The sequence below is a fragment of the Cynocephalus volans genome, chromosome 16, assembly GCF_027409185.1.
Source record: "Cynocephalus volans isolate mCynVol1 chromosome 16, mCynVol1.pri, whole genome shotgun sequence".
Taxonomy (NCBI): Eukaryota; Metazoa; Chordata; class Mammalia; order Dermoptera; family Cynocephalidae; genus Cynocephalus; species Cynocephalus volans.
In genome coordinates this window covers 20,433,551-20,453,925 of record NC_084475.1, presented here as the reverse complement: position 1 = coordinate 20,453,925, position 20,375 = coordinate 20,433,551, and the positions used below count along the sequence as shown (strand labels likewise).

The window sequence follows — 20,375 nt, the reverse complement described above, 5'->3', positions numbered from 1 at the left end:
GATCAAATTAAACAAGAAATCACATGTTTATCTAGAACTTAATTTTTGCTGTTGTTAATGATTTTATACACAAGATCTGAGTACTGAATTTTATATACATGCATAAGTACACAGATATATGGTTAATTGGTTGAATTAAGTGCATTACATTTTGTTATACTATATGTTTATACAGAACAATAAAAACTATGATTCATTTCAAAATTCTTGTGGTAAAAGATAAGAGTTACTAGGTAATTAACATTGGAAAGAAAAATGAAGGCTCTGTTTTGAAAAGAATAAAAATAAAAATACTTATTTTCTGTTGTTATAATTATTATAGAATTATATCTTATTTAATTATTAGTTATTGCTGTTCATCTCTTACTGTGCTTAATTTTGAAATACTTATTTTTTAAAGTATACAGGACACAGGAACCTGGGAGCTGTGGGCCTTCCTCAGCCACGTCTGAGAGGCATGCAGAGTTTGGGAGTTGGGGAGACTGGAGGGTAAAGACTCTAAGAGTTTGGACTGTTAAAACCAAAGGGGCAGATGACTTAACTCCAAAAAACATGGCAATGGTGAATGGAATTAGTCCCCAGAGTCTCGTTACAAGTACACTAGCTGGTGCCCAAAGCACCACTGGGCCCTAACTGCTCGACCCAGCTCCTGCTCCAACATTGCTGGTAGCCACCTATTGAGAGGAAGACAGTCCTCGCGGCTGCAGCAACCCGCAGAGCCGTGGAGTGAGGCCACTTCTATGGCTCTGAGCACCCAGCACCCCAGGAGCTCAGGAACCCAAGGGAGGGTAAAGGGGGAAGCCAAAAATATGGATTTTAGAAAGTATTAACAAAATCCACAAGGAGCAACCAAGAGAATGAAAATATTTCTGGGCTCACATCTGACATTATAAAATCCCTTCAAGAAGGTACAACTAGGAAAGAAACGAAGGGTAACTACAGAAGAGAATGGAGCAAAGCCCCTGCAGGAGGAAAGGAGCACGAGTAAGCCCACACTGCCAATGAGCTCAGGTGCCACCACCACTTTCCCTCCTGCTGGTCACACAGCTGCCCGATGTAAGTCACATCACAGGCAGAGAAAGATCAATCCGGGAGGGGACGAGGGGTGAGTTCAGCTTCCTGTCAGAGATGAGGAAACCGAGAGCCAGAGCAGCGAGCCCCTGTCCACAACCACCCCGCCAACCAGGAGGCCACAGATCCTCTGCCCGGGGCCCGAGCAGCCCCTCCTCCCTGCACAACACACGGCCTCGCCAAAGGTCATCCCAGGTTAGTCCTAGGAGAGGGGCAAGGTTCTCTAGAAAAAGGACCCTGGACAACAAACAATACCCCTGGGCCCTATTTTTGTGGTTATTACTAACTTCAAGCAGTAGGCCTGGAAAAATAATTCCTGTTCCCTCCCTGCATATCACCATCTGAACAACCTAAACTAGAATCCTTTTCCATGGTTTATGACATGCTGGCAAACGTTTACATTTCACGAGAACGATGTTCTATTAAGTTTTGTTAATTAGGAAAAATTTAAACACCCATGTAAGTAAAGAGTCATCCCTGCCCCCCCATCCAGATTCATATTGTGCTCTTTGGGAGAAAAAAAATGACAGCTTTGAATTGCTCAGAGTAGTTTAGAAAGAAATATGTCGGCCCCCTTTCCTCAGTGAGGGGAGGATTCCTGCATGCAAGTGGCATTGCTGCTGCCGTGTGGGGACACTCCTGCTTTCTTTGATGGCAGTACCTGAACGTGCCCGCCTCCTGGAGCGCATCCTGATTCGAAGCTTCCCTCACCACCCACTCCTTCAGGCTGTGGAGGTGGTTCTCTTCTTGCTTCTTTAGAAGGATGTGGAGGCGCCTCTTGGATTCCCTCAAGAAAGAGGCTGTGGAAAGGCAGAAGAGATGAATGTTCAGCAGAGCCACGGGCTCTGGGATGCTTTCTGACCCGCACCACCAGGAAGGGGAGCTGCTGGCCTTTGGCCAGGCCGATGCTGGAGCAAACTCCAGAGATGGTCTCAGACACCGCTGTGACGGCTGCAACCTCTCAGCACTGGGTGGGATGACTGGCACTCCCCAGGAAGGGCCTGCACTGGGCAGGGTGGGACAGGGGAGGAGCCGTACCACTGTGCTCACTGTCTTCACTTAAGAGATCAAGGAGAATCTCGACTCTCCTCGTGCTGCGCTGGCAGCTCTCGTTCTCGTCTCGGAGCATCCCCACAGCACTCTGCACACAGCTTCTCAGCAGTCTGGTGGTGTCCAGGACCTGAACCTGTCGATGGACACAGCTGAGTCTTCTGTTTCTGCCACTTACACGGTGGGCACAAGCCAAACTATCCACATGAGATGAGGGTCTCTGTGTAGCATGCAAGAAGCACAGGATGGGGGTATCATCATGGACAAAGATCTGTCCTACTGCCTGGGGTCCACATGCCCCTGCCCGATGCCCCTGGGAACCAACTACAAGACGGTCACTTCTGGCTCAGACAGAGCAGAGCTAACTAGGAAAGGGAATGCCAGACCTTGTCCTGGTAATCTGCCTGCACTTCTAGTGTAGAGGAAAGAGAGGTGTCAGCCTAACCCCTAATGTCTGCACAGGTGCGTCACTCCTCAAACTCCTAGTGGAAAAGTATAGAGGTGCAGCCCCAAGTGTCACCCAGCAGTACGCATGGAGCCCAAGAACTCACAGCACTGCCTCCCAGCTCAGCAGTTTCATCTCCCGTCTGCTCAGGGCTCTCTGTTTCCATTTCCACCTCTGCCACCTCCCCTGAGCTGCTGGTCTCTGCCTCCATCTCCTCCTCACGGTCATCTTCTGCCCCGTGTCCTGTCTCCACTGCAATCGAAGCAAACACGATAAGTCACCATTCGGAAGAAGCTGGGGACACGAGCAGCCCTGTCTGTGAGTCTAGGTGCATAGGCTTGACTTTCCAGGCCTGCCTGGTCCCCAGCTCCACTGGCTGCTCTCCAGATGAGAGAACTTGTGTCATACAGATCAGCCCCAAATCCACCCACTCCATGTGGTTCCCCAGGGATAACCCCTCAGAGCCAGCCTGGGCTCTGAGGGCTGATGCAGGAGCCAAGGCAAGCAGAAGTAGACACACGGTGTAGGCGCTCACCTCCAGGGCCTAGGTAGGTACTCACAAAGACATCTGTGTGGGGAGGTGGGACCTTTTGCTTGGCCCTGGTCCTCAGCACACATGTCCCTGACTGCCAGCACCACCATCTGCGTAGCACCCAGCACCTCCTGTCTGCACCTCCACCACCATATCCCCAAAGTCTTCACTGTGTGACTCACGCTCATGTGTGTCTCCTGGCTGGAACAGCTGGCTGATGGTGACTTTCTGCAGTTCAGTCACATCCGAAACCATGACTGTGGATCTCCGGAGGTCATCAATGTGCACCGACTGCCACAGCCCTGCCGAGAACCAGGCCACCAGGATCTTCTCGTGTCTGCCTTGGCTGCTGCTCATCAGTCATAAGCAGGGACACACTACAGGTCTGACTACTGATCATAGTGCTGCTACGTGAATGACTGGTACTCTAAAGTCTAATCCTTGGTCCCCCTGGACATACTTACACAGAAACTACCTGACCCGTGATGTTTATCTGTTAATGAGTTTAAGACAAAGATTAGTTTTAAGACCTGTGACCGTGACTTGAGAAGGACCTATGGATGAGGTCTGTGACTCTTTCATACGTGTTATTTTATTTGCTGTGTCATAATCAGTAAAGGGGTGTCAGACATTGCAAGTTTTGCCTTCCATAATCTATGAAATTATTAGACTAACCCGTTGTTTTCCTTCTTCTAGAATACCAATTTTCTGCTGAATAAACAGCTGGTGACCATTCCTCAGAAAGAGATTTCTCCTCCCCGCAAAAGCAGGCATAAAGTTTCAGTGTATTCATGATAGTGCTAGTCAAGAATATCTCTTCTGCATTACCCAGATAATAAAAGGCAAGGAACCGAGAGATGTAATCAAGAGTTTACCTACAAAAGTGCATAAAGGAAAGGCTACAGGTGGCAGCATTGTCTTAAGATTAGTGTTTTTTTTACAATAAAAGATCTAATTGCATCCGAAAAGAATATTATTGAGATCAACATTAATATTCTAATTTCAGACACACACAACATAGGACCAAGTGAGAAATAAACATTATTTAAATAAACACATTTACTGATATTCCGGTCCTACCTCCATGGAATCCCACATAGGACGTTCCACTTGCCATCCGGGACAGTTTTGTAATGAAATAGACTAAGATACAGTCCTTATTTCCTTGTATTTTGTTGATTTCATTTATGGCAGAATACCTATGTGAAAAAACAAACAAAATCAAAACAAGCAAATAAACGAAAGCAAAGTAGTGGAATGGCTGGAGAGGGTTCTAGGTGCTGTTAGGTTGAATCTCCTACTGTTATTAGCTTTAAATATATCTCACACCCCCATGACTGGTTTCTTATCTCACGGGGGAATGAGGAGACGTTCTCTTTTAGGAGGCTAGTTTCCTTCCCCAGTCCTGCGTCCCTCTGCTTTGAAGTGGCATTCCAGTATTGACCAGAAACCCTGTCTCGCACTTCTCAACAGGCTTGCCTTGATGGGACCAAGGACAAGGCTAGCCGAACTTCGCATTTCAAGAAAGCGTTCTGTGCATGGTGCAATTCAGATGGCCGAAGGCCAAACTCAGCCATGAAAAGAAATGCAGCTGCCAGTGCTTTAAAATGATCCAGAAATCACTTTTACTTTAACATTAAGTAATAAGGGGACACAGTCAATTCTAAAAGTATCAGATTTCTCCTACAAACGCACTGACCAACAAATGTGAACGAAAGCATTTACCTGCTGTTGTTACCCTTGAATCTGCAATAAATTCAAACTGTGTAATTCAAAATTAACAATTTCCAAAACATGTCTGTAAACGTGTGCTTCAAGGATATTCTTTTCTGAATAAATCCTATTAACAGTCTATTTATTATCTACACTTTTTGCATTTTGCCCTTTCTGTATTGTTATCAGCCTTTTCTTTTTGTCTCTCTTTCCCTTTGGGGAAATGAGAAGGGAGAAAAATTACTATTACTTTTATTTCTATATTTACAATGATACTATATCTTCAGAGAAGAAATTCTTTTGGAGCTCCCAATTCAACTTCGGGTTTCCTATGTAGCTTCTGAGAAAAATACTAAAAACATACTTAGCCGACGCAATGAGCTGAGCACTGTGAACTCCATCTTCAAAATCCATTTGAATGATGAGGATTTTACATCTGGCTGTATTAGTTAAGCATTTTCTGAAAGAAAAAGGGAATTATTCAAGTGAGTTCCCTGTCTTAAAAAATGGATAACAAAATCCCCCGAAGCGATGGGAAATACAGAGACCACACAGAAAGAACTTTCCAGGTGGGATTTTCCTCTGTAAGGTGAGAGAAAGAAAGAAAAAAAAAACAAAAAAAACCCAATAAATGTCTCCTACTGAGAGGTAAGGATGGTGGGGTTTCAGGAGGAAGTTTACAACAGGCAGAGGCGGACAGAGAAGAGAGGTTGCTCAGAGAATTTAATAACCCTCCTGCCCAGAGCCCTGCATCCTCAGCATGCACAGACTAGCACTGATTACCCCGGCCACACGGCCAGCGCACACCACGCTCAGGCCTGGACAGAAGGGTTGGGGGTGGGGACAAGGCAGCTCACCGGACTTCTTTGAGGAATGAGTGCTCGGTGTCGAACTGCTGCAGCGACAGGACTATGGGTTTCGGAGCCCTGCCCTTTACCTCTGATTCTAAAATTTCACAGTCATGGCTCGTTAGCAGTCTGGAGAAAGTGGTGATCTGCAAAGTCAGAAGATGCAAATTACTCGCCACAATTCCAGTACAGGTTGCTTGTCTGCTCGGTTCAGATCCTAGAAGTACAAGGCTGTGCACCAATATTTCCTATGGGCTCAGCACTGTCGTGGGCTGCATAGACACAAAAGGATCCAGACTCAAATGGGTTTTCACAAACAAGGCAGAGGGAGAGGAGCAGAACCTTCATGATCACAAGGTATGGGAGAGAAAACTTCACCCTCTCCAAAGAGGCCTCGGTCTCTTTCCTAGATGCTAGTGTCTCTTCCTGCCTTGGTCCCTGCTTGAGATTCTCGTGGTCGTTTGGGGTTCAGCACAAACGTCACTTCTCGTGATCTGGCTCCATGCTCTCAGGAGGAGTCAGAGGGGCAAGTCCCCTCTACCATGGATTGTGCCCCGCAGTGAGAACCAGAACATCACTGAGGGCGGCCCAATCCCACCGCTGGGCCTGGCCTCCCCACGAGCTTCGGATCCCTACATCCACCTATACGACAGACACCAAAACACACCCCAAATGGGCTTTACCCTTGTCGCCCCCAAACCTGTTGCTCCTTCCGGGATTCTCTATGATAACGTAGCGAGCCTCTAGTCACCTAAGGAGGGATGCAGGGAGCTGTCTCGGGATCCCCCCATTGCCCACACCCCACTGTGGAGTCAGGTGTCAGCCCTGCCAGTTCATGTCCTGTTTCTCAATTCCACTTGCTCCTCTGAACTGTCCCAGCAGCCTCCCTGCGGGTCTGTCTGTCCTATGACAGTCTGTTCTCAGACTCCATTACCTAGGCCATAGGAAGCATCTTTTTTTTATCTTCTAAATCATTAAAGAAAATTCAAATATGTTTATTATAGTCTCAGTAGTATTTATCTTTACAGTAGGACGCGTCTTAACACACAGTCCTCCAAGGCTGTCCTCCTTACAGCAAAGAACGAGCTCACAGTGCTATTGACAAGGCCCTCCATGCACCCCTGCTGCCCATAGCTCAGCACTCCTCAATAGTCCCCTTGTGGCCTCCTGCACCAATGATGCTGTTTCACACCTGACACCACCCCACAGTCCTTTCCCAGCATCCCTCACAGTTGGCTCAGGGCCCCTCCGAGAGCATATCACACCCAACCATGTCTCCTGATCTGTGCTGCTCGCCACCTCTGCAGGCTGCACTTATGCACTTACCACACCACGTGTGTGGCATCCATTCATGTCTGTCTGCCCACATGACACATGTGCTGACCAAGGACCAGAACTGTGCCATTTTCATGCCCCCAATGTCCTCGGCTCAATACTCAAAAGTGGTACTTCGTTTGTTGAAGTGGATGTTGTGCACAGAGCTGCTACTGAGATAGGAGGTGCTCAGTTTCCCCCGGCTCGGGTTTCAGGATGCACCTCTGGGTTTCCAGCCATGCCCTAAGGTCTCAGGCCTCTCCTCTGGACCCTCCCCTAAAGAAGAGTTACTGTTGCTTGTTGGACATATTTTTGGCACCAACACAAGGAAACTGAGACCTCAGGGGGTTGAATTATGCAAATTCAGTGGCTGGGTATGCTCAGTAGAGAGGGATTATAGAACACTGGTGGCCGAGCATGCTCAGTGGAGGGGGGAGTTTAATCCTTTGAATGACCCTCCACTAGAGGCACTGGAGAGCACTAAATATTCCAGGTGTTTTCTAGTGGGTAGGTTGGAATCCAACCAATGAGCAGGCTCTAAAAAGAAACCAACTGAGCATGTGCAAGACTATGTCACATGACTGCAAACCATCCCCCTTAGTTGAATATTCACTAGGTAGCACCAATATGTATTAGGTAATAAAACTATAAAAGTTGAATCCCGGCAAAAGGGACTGCTGCTTACTCTATTAGCTGGCACTTAGCCTGAGGTGTGTATTTCTTTCTTTCTGTATCAAACTTACCTTTAGCAGGCTGTGCTCACTCTGGGGCCAGTCTGTACTTTTTCTGTGAATATGTATTTCCCACTTTTCTATCAAACTTGCTGCAGTTGGTTGCTCACCTTCCTGGAGCCCACCCATACCTCCCTGAGAGAGGTGTGCACTTTACTTTCATGTTAAGCTTACGGCTAAGGGCAGCTGCTCACTCTCTTCGGCCAGCTACACTTTGCACTCAACGTTAGGTGTGCATTTCTTACCTTTGTGTTAAACTGGGTGCAGACCCTGCTCAGTCTCTGGAGCTAGGCCATACTCTGTAAAACCTATACTTCTTATCCATTACATTAAACTTTTTTTCACTTTGTACTGTGACTCTGTCCTTGAATTCTTTCCTGTGGCGGAGTCAAGAACCTGCCAGAGGATGGGGTTGAAGCCAGTTACCAGGCCTTCGCAGACCCTCTCCTCTAGTATCACTATCAGCACAGAGCACTGCACAGAAACAGGCACTTAAAACTTGGCTAAACTGAACTGCCATAAATACTGTTCTCCTTGCACTTAACACAGAACCAAAAGTCTCAGCATATCCATCTATGATCCCTGTACACTGACACAAAAGAACCTTGAGTCATAACACCAGGGACTCAGGACTCTCAGGTGGAAGCGGACAGGGTAAAACTGCAGAAAGATAATCACCTCTGTGAAGCTGATGTGGCGTTCTGGATCCATGGCGCGAAGGTGAGCCTGAAGGAGGTCTGTGAAGGAGTCATGCTGCTGCTTGTGGTAGTACTCTCGTGACAGTGACTTTGCCACGAAGGGGCCCAGCGAGGAGGCCCTCAGCCGCACCACGGCGTCAGGCGTGGCACAGTCCAGGAGGATCAGTCTGGCCTCCTCGGACACTCTCTGGTAAAGCTCCTCAGTCAGGGCCCTGGGCCCCTGCCTCTCTACGACCTGCAGCACCGCCGAGGCACAGGCGTCAGGGTGGAAGCCGATGAAGACGTCGGGAGGGCTGTACCTGGGTCTGGCTACAAACTGCTCTGCTTTCATGTCCACGAATTTCTCCACCCAAATCTTGAGCTCTTCCACGATGTTCTTCTGCCATTTCTCCAGCACAGTGTTGATATCCAGGTAGTGCTTCTCCAGCCGGTTAATGAGGGGGATGGGAAAATGTCTGTACACAACGTCTTTCTCTTCAACGACTATCAAGCGGAAGTCTGGGTGAACCCGACATTTGACACGATGGGTCCCCAGACCAAGGTCCACATACTTCTGCCCGCCGAGGTAGACGTAGTACTGGTTGAGTGCATCATAGAGGCTCTCATAGAGGTTCTGCAGATTGAGCAGCACTATCATCTTTCCAGTTTCCATGCAGATTTTCACCCGGTTGATATTCCTACAGATCTGGGTGTACTCTTGGTCCTTGGGAAAACTGGAACCAAAAATAATTTCTGGCTGCTGGTCCTTACTGAAGAACGTCTGCTGTAGGATCTGCAGGGCCACGTAGTTTCTGGTCAGCACGAGCAGGTAGCGGGATTCGGCCTCTTCCCGCTCCCTACCTGGCCCCTTCTGAAGGGCCCCATAAAGGTTTTGCTTGATCAGCTGCATGGTGCTGACCTCTCCTGAGTACTCTGCCTCAGGTAAATTGGCCATAAAAATGTCCAAAGCACAGATGTCATCTTTGCCACTGAAATTCCGCAGAACAGCCTGGGCAATATCTTGTGGGGAAGGTTTTTTATTAGAAGCTTTTGCTGTGGCAAAGACCATTTTGATGAGGCTGTAGTAGTCACGAAGCCCAAAGAATTCCTTGTCTTGAAGCTTACATACTGTTTCATAGGCTTTGGCAAAGGGTCCAAAGTACCCCTGGATTCGGTCTTGAATGAGGCTGTCTGAGGAGCAGATCCCCTTGGCACTCTCTATGAGCTCCTGCTTGTTGGGACTGCCACGTGACACAAAAATGCCCCGGTTCATCTTGGCGGGGTCGAGGGCCCAGTTGGAAATGCCTATGAAGCCAACTTTTTTGTGGGGGGCAGGATTGTCTTCAATGCATCCGTCTTCCAGCAGTGGGTGCAGAGCCTTCAGGGGCATCTTGGGTGAGTCTTCTGCCAGTCCAACCTCATCCAGCACCACCACGGACACATACTGCTGCAGGTCCTTGCCCTGCTGAAAGCGGGCACACTGCCTGAAGGTGCTGATGATGCCCTGTGGTGTGGAGTGTGGGCTACACTGAAACGACACCAGGTGGACCTGCTTCAGGCTCCGGAAGAGATCTGAGTGGGCAGCCTGGCCTTGCATGGCATCTGCCACAATGGTCTTGGCAAGAGATTTGGAGCTGCCGGGCTTCCCGACCAGGAAGAGAGGAATCTTAAGCTCAATGCAGATAACCATCATGAAGACATTCTCCTTCAAAGCCAAGTTCCTGGCGATGGTATTCCTCAAAGGTACACCCTTCAGAAAAAGATCCTGCGTCCGAGTTATTTCATTCAGAATAACCTTGCTGTCATTATACGGTTCTGGAAGAAACCTGCAAATGGCTCTGCGATACGAGTCCTTCTTTTCCAGAGAAGCGTGATAACACACCCCGACGGCCAACACCAGGGACCAGAGGACAGGATCTCTGTTGAGGTTGGACTCACAGACAGAGGAGTTGAGCTTTAATAAGAGCACTTCGCTGTGGTCGAGAAACCATCTGAAAACCCTCACGCAGCGCTCCACGTCCCTGAGGCTCACAAAGCTGCATTCGTTCTCCCTCTTCCTCATGAAGCCCTGGGAGGCAGAAAGCACTTCCGTGATCACCTGAGTCCTGCTCTCATCTAGCTCAACGGAGTCAACCAGTCTCTGGACAATTTGCTGGATGTAGAGCTTTTCAGCAGCATTGTTCAGTTGTCCAAAGTCCCACACCAGAGGAATCAGGCTCGGGGGTAGAGCATGGACTCGGTACACCAGCTGCCTGAGGGGGATGGAGCCAAGCCTTTCCAGCGTATCCTCTGCACGGACCCTGTATCCTAAACCAGCTGACTCCAAACGGCAGATCATCTCCTGAGAGTGCTTCCGGTAAGGATTGCAGGCTGCTATGATATGCAAGCCCGAGTCCTCAGCCAGGGGCTGGCCATCCACGGTACGATCGCACAGGACTTCTTTGATACTGCTTATGGCCTCTGTTGTGTTGGCTTCATCAAAGAACAAGATGGTGTCCAGCTGATGTTGGTCCTTATTGATGAAGGCGATGTTCTCAGCCTCCTTGACTTTGGCATAGATCATCCCTGCAGTTGTTCCTCCGTGGACCTTGACCAGCTTCATAGTTTCAGCATCAGCACCACTACGCCGCAGGTCGCTAAGGAACTTAATGAGCCTGGTTTTCCCACAGCCGGTCTCTCCCATGATGATGACTGGAATCCCACACCGGAACCGCATTTCAATAGCGAGGATCTTAAGCATGTTGTCTGTTGTAAGCTCATATGTTTCATCAGGGTCCACGGGCCACTGGATCCCCAGTGCCATGCAGAGTCTTTCAAGTTTCTCATGTCGGGGAAGTTTATCAAAGTCCACATTGAAGGGTACCCTCTGGAGCAACAGACCCCTGTACAGTTCCATCGTCATGACGTCCCTCTTGATGACATTCCCGTTCAAGTGACTGATGGCATCCACATTCCCATTGTTGTTGGGCTGCAGATGGAAGCCTATGAATGTCATGGAAATATGGTCATTGTTGAAGAAAATGTAGGGATGGGGCTCTGACTCCCACCTCTTTCGGAGAGAGAAAGGGGCTAGATCTTCTTCCTTGACCCCATCCATGGTGACTGTGTGCTTTCCTGGGCTTTGGTCAGAGGTGTGAAGTGTTGGTGTGGCAAAATCTCTTGCCATGAAGATCATGAAGGTGACCACAAAATTCTTGAAGCCCCTCAGTGTGTCTCCAGTAAAATGTGGATTGCAGAAGAGAGAGGCCTCACAATCTTTGAGCTGATAATTCAGGAACCGGGCAAAGTTCCGAAGCTCTGACCAGGATGGGTTTATCACTCCACAGTAGATCAGGAAATGTTGGAGGCATTCCTCTGGGGTGCCTTCGACAGAGCCTTCTTGGTATTGAAACATGTCTAGGTTTTGTTTTTGATGGAACCGTTGTAAATATTGGTAAGGTCTTTGGAAAGTTTCACTGCAGAACTCTCTCTGATCCATTCCAGGCTCCCTAAAATTGCTTTCAGGGGCCAGCTCCATATCTATCACTTCCTTGGGAGGCCTGCAGGTGACTTTTGGAAAAATGTCAATAAAACTGAACTGTGGAGCACGTGTACTCTGGAAAGGAAAGACAAGAATAAAATGATTGTAACTAAATTTTTGAAAAAAAGTTTCTGTATTTTAACCTTCCACATGGTCTATCTTGGACAGCCTTTATGGAAAAAACACTTAAAAATATGTAGCTTTCAGTAGATTCGTTTTTACACAGGCTGTCTTTTGCACATTGAGGTACTACGGAAGCTGAATTCTTTTTTTTCTTTTGGTGGCTGGCTGGCACAGGGATCGAACCGTGGATGCTGGCGTTATGAGCACCACACTCTAACCATTCAATTCTTAATCAGGAAGCCACTCTCTAACCTAACTTCCTGAAACTAAATTCTCCCACTAAGCATACATGTACACACGTGTGTATGAGCATAAAACTCCCTTTTGTTAAGAAGACTGGATAATGAAAGTCTCCTTCTCATCTTAGCCAGCCTTACAAAAGCTGACTTCTCTCAGAAGATAAATTTACTGTATTCAGAAAACAGCTGGGATTTAACCTGGACATAACTGCATTAATCCTGAATCGAACAACACAAATTTAAGATACTGATAATTAACAGAAGAGTGTTTTCCTTCCAGACACTATTAAGAAAATAAATTTAAAGATTGATCTTTCCATACTAGCCCTGCACTCAGCGGCCTCACCAAAGCAAAATGGCGAATTACCAAAATAGGTCACACCAGTACCGCGAGAACTGATGGAGCCAAAGCCCCTCCCACAACCACCCGAAAATGCCCCGTGATACAGACCGGTTTTGAAGACCTCTTTGGCAGTACCGAGTTCCCTTCTGGGATTTCAACGATATACAAATGGCACGGCTTCCGAAGCCACATTTTCCCATTTATATCCATTAAGTATTGTAAAATGAGGAGTTTGAAAAGAAAGGCCCAAATTCCAGTCTGTACCTACAGACAGAAAAGGCAGAAGCACACGGGCTTGTAAATGCACGACAAGCCAACCGTTCGCCAACCCTAAGCATCGGTTTTTTTTTTTTTTTCTAACAGAATGATTATGATCATTAATACATGTGCAAGGGTACTTCAAAAGCTCATGAAAGGTAGAATTAAAAGATAATACAAATCTTTTCTAGAAAGAACTTCTTTATATGGGAGGAGGCAGGGCAGGACATGGGAATTATGTCTTTACTGATGTGGCCATTCTGTTGAAATTTGAGGGCACTTACTGAAGAGGTCACATCCAGGTGGAATATCATGGGTGTGTTCTGATGCTGTGCGTCCAGGAAAGGCAGGAGGGAGCCCAGGACCTGGCTCTCGTCCACCTGAGGGTCGATCAGTCGCACTGTTTTGAGAGGCACTTTCTTGCTGTTTAACTTCCTTTTCAGTTTGTCATGCAGTCTCTTCACGTAGAGAGACTTTCCTGTAACATTAAAACATGGAAATTAGGTCCCAGGGCTGTGGACAAAGATAAGATCCAGGAAGATTTATTAGAGGATACTTCTTTTTGTGTAAAGTTAAAGACTGGTGCAACAAAACATCAGGCTAAAGAACACTCTGGATACTCAAATGTCCTGGCTGTCACCTACCCACTGTCCTCACCATTTCCCTGCTACTAACGACAGCAACCCAAGCATTATGAATATAACAGCAAAGCATGCTGCACGGCAGGGGGAGCGATCTCTGTCCCAGCAGAATGCAGCGATGCTGGTAAGATAAAGTCAATAGGATGTACATTACCATTTCTTTTCAAGGGAAACAATGGTCACCAGTTTCCTCAGGACACAGCAGTCACACTCCCCTGCTCTCACAACTAACATCAACCCAAAGGGGCCAATGGAGTTAAGAGGAAAAAAGTAAATTACAGAGAAGTTTGCTTATAGAAGGAAGGGAATGGGGCTCCCAGGAATTGAACAATTCAAGAAACCAGGCAAGAAAGGGTGTCCCGTTCTAGCCTAGGCCCTGATTTACAACTACCGATGAGTCAAACCCTCACTGAGACTCAATTTCTCCACTCAGCTTGCTCGCCCACTGCTGGGGAGGGAAGCCTCATCAGGTGGTCCCTGGGAGGCAGGAGACCCGTGTGGGGGACCCATCCACCCTGGCTGTCCTCATTACCTACACCCGCTCTCTCTGAGGCCACGATCCCAACACACATCCTGTCCCTGAACACAGCTGCTGCTGAGGGGGTCTGCGCTGGGACCCGGTAATGACTGGCCAAGTAGGCCTGGATGGCTTCCAGGGGCGCCTGGGGGGTGACGAGGACTTTGTACTGGCTGAAGGCTGACGGCAGGTAGCAGTGCTCCCGGTCGCCGTCGCAGACCATCACGAGCTGGTAGTCTTCACGGTGGCGTTGCTTGCACAGGCTCAGGAAGAGCGCCTCTGCCCGGCTGCCCACCTCATAGCTGAGCTGGTCTGCGAACAGCAGGCTGTAGACCTTGTGCCCCCGGGCGCCCAGGGTGAGGCAGCGGTGCAGCAGCAGTGCCACCTCCTCGAACGTGGTGCCTGGGGTGCAGAGCAGCACCTCGTCGAAGGAGGGCAGGGGCTGGTGTGGGGTCTGCATGTAGATGGCCAGGGCGACCGGCAGCACCTCAGAGTGGCCACAGATGACGAGGTTGGGCTGGCCTGCCTGCAGGCCGTTTGGGAGATGCCGCTCCACGGGGGGCCCACCCATCATTGCCAAGCATGCCAGACAGTGGCCGAGGGCCTCCAAGTCGAGGCAGTCAGGCAAGAAGGCACCCAGGCACCCCATGGACTGCTCCAGGATGACCCTCAGCTTGTCCACCAGGCTGGACTCAGAGAAGAGCATCAGTGGCAATTCTTCCATCACTGTCCTCACACGGTGACTAGTGGCCTCGCCATGGCATGCCCAAGAGGCCCGGACAACATCCCGTGGGGTGCAGTTGCCTTTGATGAAGGAGAGCATTGTGAGGGCAGCTGCGCTGGGGGCCTGCTTCTTGAGCTCGGTGCTCAGGTAAACCAGCTGCTCGGCCGTGTAGAAGTTGAGGTAAAAATGCTCCACCCGCTTCTCTGTCACAAATCTCTTCCAGAGGTCCAGGAAGTGCTCCATCTGCTTGCAGAGGCCTTCCAGCAGCTCGGTGACATCCCCGCTCCCCGTCAGTGGGATCACCAGGTCCAGGCCGAAGTCCACGCGGATGGAAATGCCTTTCCTGGGGAAGCAGTAGACCTCGGCAGTCCAGGTCCTAAACAGCATGTTCCCAGCACTGTACAGGCTCATGAAGGCCTGCAGGAGCCTTTGCACGTTGCAGAACACCTGGTGACAAAGGAACCGTGAGGCAGATGTGGCAGAGCTGTACTGGAGGGAGACATCCCAGTTTAGAACACACACACAGGTCTACTGTTCAGAGGACAGGCTCTGGCTGCTTCCTGCTGGCTCTCTGTGTGACCTCGAGCTCGCCCGCTTATGGCGGAAGGCCTTCCGTGCTCACTTACGGAGCTGGCCTAGGAAGGGAGCTCTCTCCTTTAAGAAGCAATAAGTTATAAAGATAAAGGATATCATTTGCAAAGTATAAATGAACTTTAAAGAAAGAACCCATATTAAAGCTGAGACTGTTACATTCACCCATATACCTTTAACAGTATGGTTACTTTTGATGAAGGATGCTCATCTACATCTTTAGGTATTTGGATTCCTGCGGATTTACACAGTACATGAAGCAATTTAAGTTTCTTTCTAAGAACGACAGCTTGGGTTATTTCCTCTTCAATGGGGCAGACTAACCAGCAGCCTGTGACAGTCCATGGCATGGGTCTTAAGGAGGAACAGCTAACCCGAGGCCGCCCACCTGTGGCTACTCTCTGGGGCCATGAACAGGCTTCTGTACCCTCTGAGAGCCCCCAGCTCCAACTCTCCACTCTGCATGGGCTTGCGAGCCTGAGCAGTGAGAGTCCCCGGCCCAAACAGATGCATTGATGTCACCTGCTTAGCACGAACACAGACGCGGGTCCTCACCTCGGAAAATCTCTCCACCTCGTCGTTGCTGTGCTCCCTCCTGCCAGACATCAGCATCAGTTTGTTTAAAAGCTCCCTCAGCTCCTCTAAGGAGTAGTCGCGTAGCTCCTCATGGCCACCGTGACCATCAGGAAGGGTCAGGCGCAGAACCGTGTCTGGGGAAATCTGTGAACCACCGCGCATTCAGAGGATGTCTTCCTGGCAACAGAGACCCCCGCCCCTGCCGCAGCCTGTGAGTGCCCCCAGCACCGCGCCTGGGATCTGGGGCGGCTCACCTTCTGGCCGTCCTTGGGTGCCTCAATCACATAGATGCCTCTGCTGTTGATCGCCGTGGCCAGGGACAGGGATGAGAGTTCCACAGACCCGTGGCTCTCCTTCACCGTTTTCAGCCACTCCAAGTTCCGGGCAGAATCACGCTGTTGGGAGGAAGCAGAGAACACGGCCATAGCCCAAGCAGTCATCTTTTTTCTCTTCCTCCTCCTGCCACGGCCTTTGCTGGGTACAGGGCGCAGCTGCCCACCCCGTGCCACGACAGGATCAGGGGCCACTCCTATGTGCCTTTCCTTTCCCTCTCAGGACCTTGTCCCCTGGTGCTGCTGTTTAGGTGCTAGGCTTCTCACTCACGTTCCCACCAGCGCTTGGTGCCCTGGCTGGCACATGGAGGGCACTCAGCTTATATTTATGGGTAAATGGATGTGGACAGGAGGCCACAAACCTGGCTCTCCACTGGAAGACCAGTACTCTGCCATCCCCAGCACAAAGAACCCTCTAAGGAGTGATGCTAGATACACGGGACCGTGGAACCTCAAGTTCTTAAAGTCCTTTTGTGTCCCTGACAATAATCAGAAGAATTAAGGAAACACTGCAACAGCACTTCTGTTGAGACGTGAGCTTCCTACAGAGAAAATGCAAACAGCTCTGTCTGCTCATCCGTCTGTCTTTTGCAGCTGTTCTGATGCTGGGTCGGGCTCCTGGCCAGAGTTTCTGCCCACTAGTCAAGTTAACTCAAACCCTGGTACAGATAGTTTACTTAAACTTTAAATGTTCATTTTGTCGGATAAAAAAAAAAAAAAATCTATGTCAATTGTGGAAAATACGGAAAACACCCAAAAGTAACAAAATAAACTGACATTTGCTGCTATTCAGAGAAAACTACTAACAACATTTTAGCCTATTTCCTTTTGGTTCTTTTTTCCATTATGTGTTTTGCATGGTAGAGATGACTATTATTTATGTGCGACTCTGTATCCCACTTTCTAACATAACAAGATGGAGAAGGCATCTCCGTATGTGAAGAGAGACTGTTTCTTCACCTCCCTGGAATGGCTGCGCACAAGCCTACTGTGCAGACCAGCCATCCCGCGCACCGACGCGACCCTGACGCTGCTAAGCAGTGCTCTGTGAAATCCCATCTGCTTTGGGGCAGAAGACGACTCACCAGTTTAGTGGGCAGGTCCTGGTCATTGTCCAGCGCCTTCCACAGTTCTTTCAGATGTTCCATGAACACACTGAAACCTGCCCTTGCGTCCAGCTTGTACAGCAGAGACGCGTAGCCCTGCATGGCATCATGGAAGCAGGCCACCCGGTCCACGTCTATGTCATTCTCCCCCGCCGAGATGGAAGCCAGGTCCACAAACACTTTCAGCTCGTTGATGCCTGGGAAGAGCAGAGAGGTCAGCCTGACTATTCCACGGCAGCTCCAGACTCAATCTCAGACAATCACCCTCAGTGCAACTACACATGGATATTTCACAAGTTTTTAGGGTTTTATCCACTTTTTGCTTTCATCCTTTTTTTTTTTTTTTGGCAGCTGGCCGGTGTGGGGATCCTAACCCTTGACCCTGGTGATAACAACATCGCTCTAGCCAACTGAGCTAACCAGCCAGCCTACTCTCTGCTTTCAGTAGGAATCCCGAGCACGTTTGCTTTTGGGGTGTATGTTTACTGAACAACAACAATGTCCCAGGCACTGTCCTAGGCTTTTCTGTACCTTATTTACTTTAATCCACACAATATCAACATTTAAACAGAAAGAAACTGAAGCTCAGCTGGTAAATATGTTCACAATTAACTATACAAACTGAGGTGATTCTCCTTGGGCTAACTGCTAACCAAGCGATGTGCACCAGAGAGCAACAAGGCTCCCAATGAGAGCAGGCCCGTGCAGCCTTGGGTGCAGCAGGTGGCGGCCCCTCCAAATCCCTGTCGCATGCTGGCCTTCTCCCTTGCCTGCTCTGCCTTTCTTTCTTACTCCTCCTTCTCCCCGTTGAATTTTCTATCAATGGCACCTAAGTCACAGAACTAAAAAAAGGCTGCCCCCAAATGCACAACATCAATGACGACGTTGTAATAAAATCTTTCTAGGGGAAAGAGCTCTCCTCGACCTCTAGCAAATATCAGCGGGATGAAAAAGCTAAAGGGGCCCAATTTTTAAGAAAATGACCCTCAACTATTCACAGGAAGCACCCACAGAGTGGGCGGCAGTGGCAAAGGAAATCATTTTTATACCAGAACATGAGAAATACTGTCCTGAACCATACACCTGCCCACCTTCCTAAAGAATGCAGGTGACACCTTTCTGCCCTTCACATAGCATGTGGTCAAGGGGAGGTATTTCCTAACAGTTTAGGAACGCCACTCAGTGAACCATCTGAAAACTCTCTCCAGATACTGGCAACCTCAAAAGATTGATTTTACCTCCAAGAGCTTCCCGGACCCAGGTGATGAACTCCCTCTGCAGGGACAGCTCCTTCAGACACTGGCACCGGCTCTCACTGATGTCCTGGAGCAGCTTTTTGGCATGGATAAGCTGCTGGTTGATCTGGTTCAGTTTTTCATGGCAAAAGTTTTCAAAGTCATCAGTCTGCAAGACAAAGCTCTACTGTGGACTGGCACTGGCTGTCTGGACTCCAGAGTATATGAGCAGCAACAGCAACCTCCCAGTGGACCCCCCCCTTCCCTGAGTTTCTGGATTTGCGGCTGCCCTGACACTAGGCCTGCCACACTCCTACCACTGAATGACACACAACTGCCACTGCGGCCTCCCTGATCAACAGTAACTGCCGTCCCTCTGTACCCAACACTCTGCTAAGAATTTTACATGGATTTTAAAACCTTAATTGCCCGGCCAAAGCACATGCGGTTGTTTTTTCTGCTTTCCTGACAGAGAATCAGAAGCCACACATGCTGACTGCTCAAGGGCACGCTGCTGGCACTCAAGTTGAAGTGAGTACACGACTCTAGTTTGTGCTGAAGTTTAACCATTACTGCACCTGTCTAAACTACAACATAGGCCACAGTATACCTCCTAATAATATGCCCACCTAAGAAGCGAGTCTTTTGTTTTCCGCTTTTTAACTGTAACAGAAACAATTTACCATTCACTACTTCTAGCTGGAGATAGGAGACATCATTGAATAGCTGACAAAATATCTCCCTTTTGCTTCTATAACCTCCAGAGATCAGACTACTCTTTACCAACGTCTGATTACTGAAAGAGGATGATTGCCCCTTCCTGAATTCTTGATCTTCATACCCAGGAAAACTCTCACTGGCTAAGCAGCAGTCATGCTACTCAAAGGCAAAAATGCAGCCCTTGATGTATTGAGGCCTCCAGTACAGTACGAGAACCCTTGAGGGAAGCTGCTAAATCATCCTGTCCAGCTTTTAAAAGCCAGAAAGCTTGGGGCTTTTAAGGAGTCTGAGGTAGGAACACCCCCCCCCCCGACCCACAAGTCCTTACCAAATAACTTACAAAGTTTAATAAAGTGCAAAGAACACTGAAGTCACCAGTCAATCCCAAACTCTCTTTGACCTGCAGGATGACTTTGGCTGAGGTGACAGCCTGGTGCAGGTGGTGGTATTCCTTGATCTGTCTGACCCGCTCCTTGATCCAATCCTTTTGGACGTGGCCATTCACAGAACACATGATCTGGAGTTCTAAAACCAGATCACTGTATTTATTCACAAAGTCCTTGAAGATGACATCAACTTCTGCAAAGGTGACGTCTCCTGACTTCAGATTCTGATAAAGTTCAATGAACTTTTGGTAGCAAGGAGAATACACATAATCATACACCTCTTCGAGGAGTATGCACCGCTCTGGTTCCTCCTCGGGCTCGCTCAGCACCTCCAAGGCCTCTTTCCAGAAGATCTGGAAGATGTGACTGTCTTTTAACAAGTCAACCTTTCCAGCCATTTCTCGGACCTTGGGGCTCAGGTTGTAATGTGTTCTCCACTTGGAGGCTGAGGAGGTGGGCAGGCTCACAGTCATGGCTTCATTTAATCTTTTACTGCTGAAGTCTTCCTGGTGTCTCGTTGCAATTTCTCCAAAATCTACTTTGAAAACCATAAGAAAATGTCCGAAGTCAAACCTCTAACCACACTATCATTTTACTTACTTTCCCAGTATCTACTCTGTTCACTTCTCTAAGAAAATCAGGTGAATACAGCTGCTGGGATTTTTTTCTCAGTAAGAATTCAA

General features: G+C 48.7%; 1 protein-coding gene across 1 annotated transcript in view; it reads right to left on the bottom strand.

The window, feature by feature from the left end:
* Window positions 1-20,375, bottom strand: part of RNF213 (ring finger protein 213) — a 99,906-nt gene that overhangs the window by 33,752 nt on the left and 45,779 nt on the right. The window contains exons 20-35 of the mRNA XM_063080384.1: window positions 19,647-20,230; window positions 18,590-18,755; window positions 17,331-17,548; window positions 16,168-16,308; window positions 15,893-16,057; window positions 14,038-15,193; window positions 13,149-13,342; window positions 12,715-12,870; window positions 8,383-11,976; window positions 5,669-5,805; window positions 5,176-5,271; window positions 4,179-4,297; window positions 3,281-3,400; window positions 2,673-2,818; window positions 2,110-2,257; window positions 1,733-1,871 (exon numbers count right to left, since the gene is read on the bottom strand). Coding sequence (XP_062936454.1) covers window positions 1,733-1,871; window positions 2,110-2,257; window positions 2,673-2,818; window positions 3,281-3,400; window positions 4,179-4,297; window positions 5,176-5,271; window positions 5,669-5,805; window positions 8,383-11,976; window positions 12,715-12,870; window positions 13,149-13,342; window positions 14,038-15,193; window positions 15,893-16,057; window positions 16,168-16,308; window positions 17,331-17,548; window positions 18,590-18,755; window positions 19,647-20,230 — 7,279 coding nt within the window. The remainder of the gene's footprint in view (window positions 1-1,732; window positions 1,872-2,109; window positions 2,258-2,672; window positions 2,819-3,280; window positions 3,401-4,178; window positions 4,298-5,175; window positions 5,272-5,668; window positions 5,806-8,382; window positions 11,977-12,714; window positions 12,871-13,148; window positions 13,343-14,037; window positions 15,194-15,892; window positions 16,058-16,167; window positions 16,309-17,330; window positions 17,549-18,589; window positions 18,756-19,646; window positions 20,231-20,375) is intronic.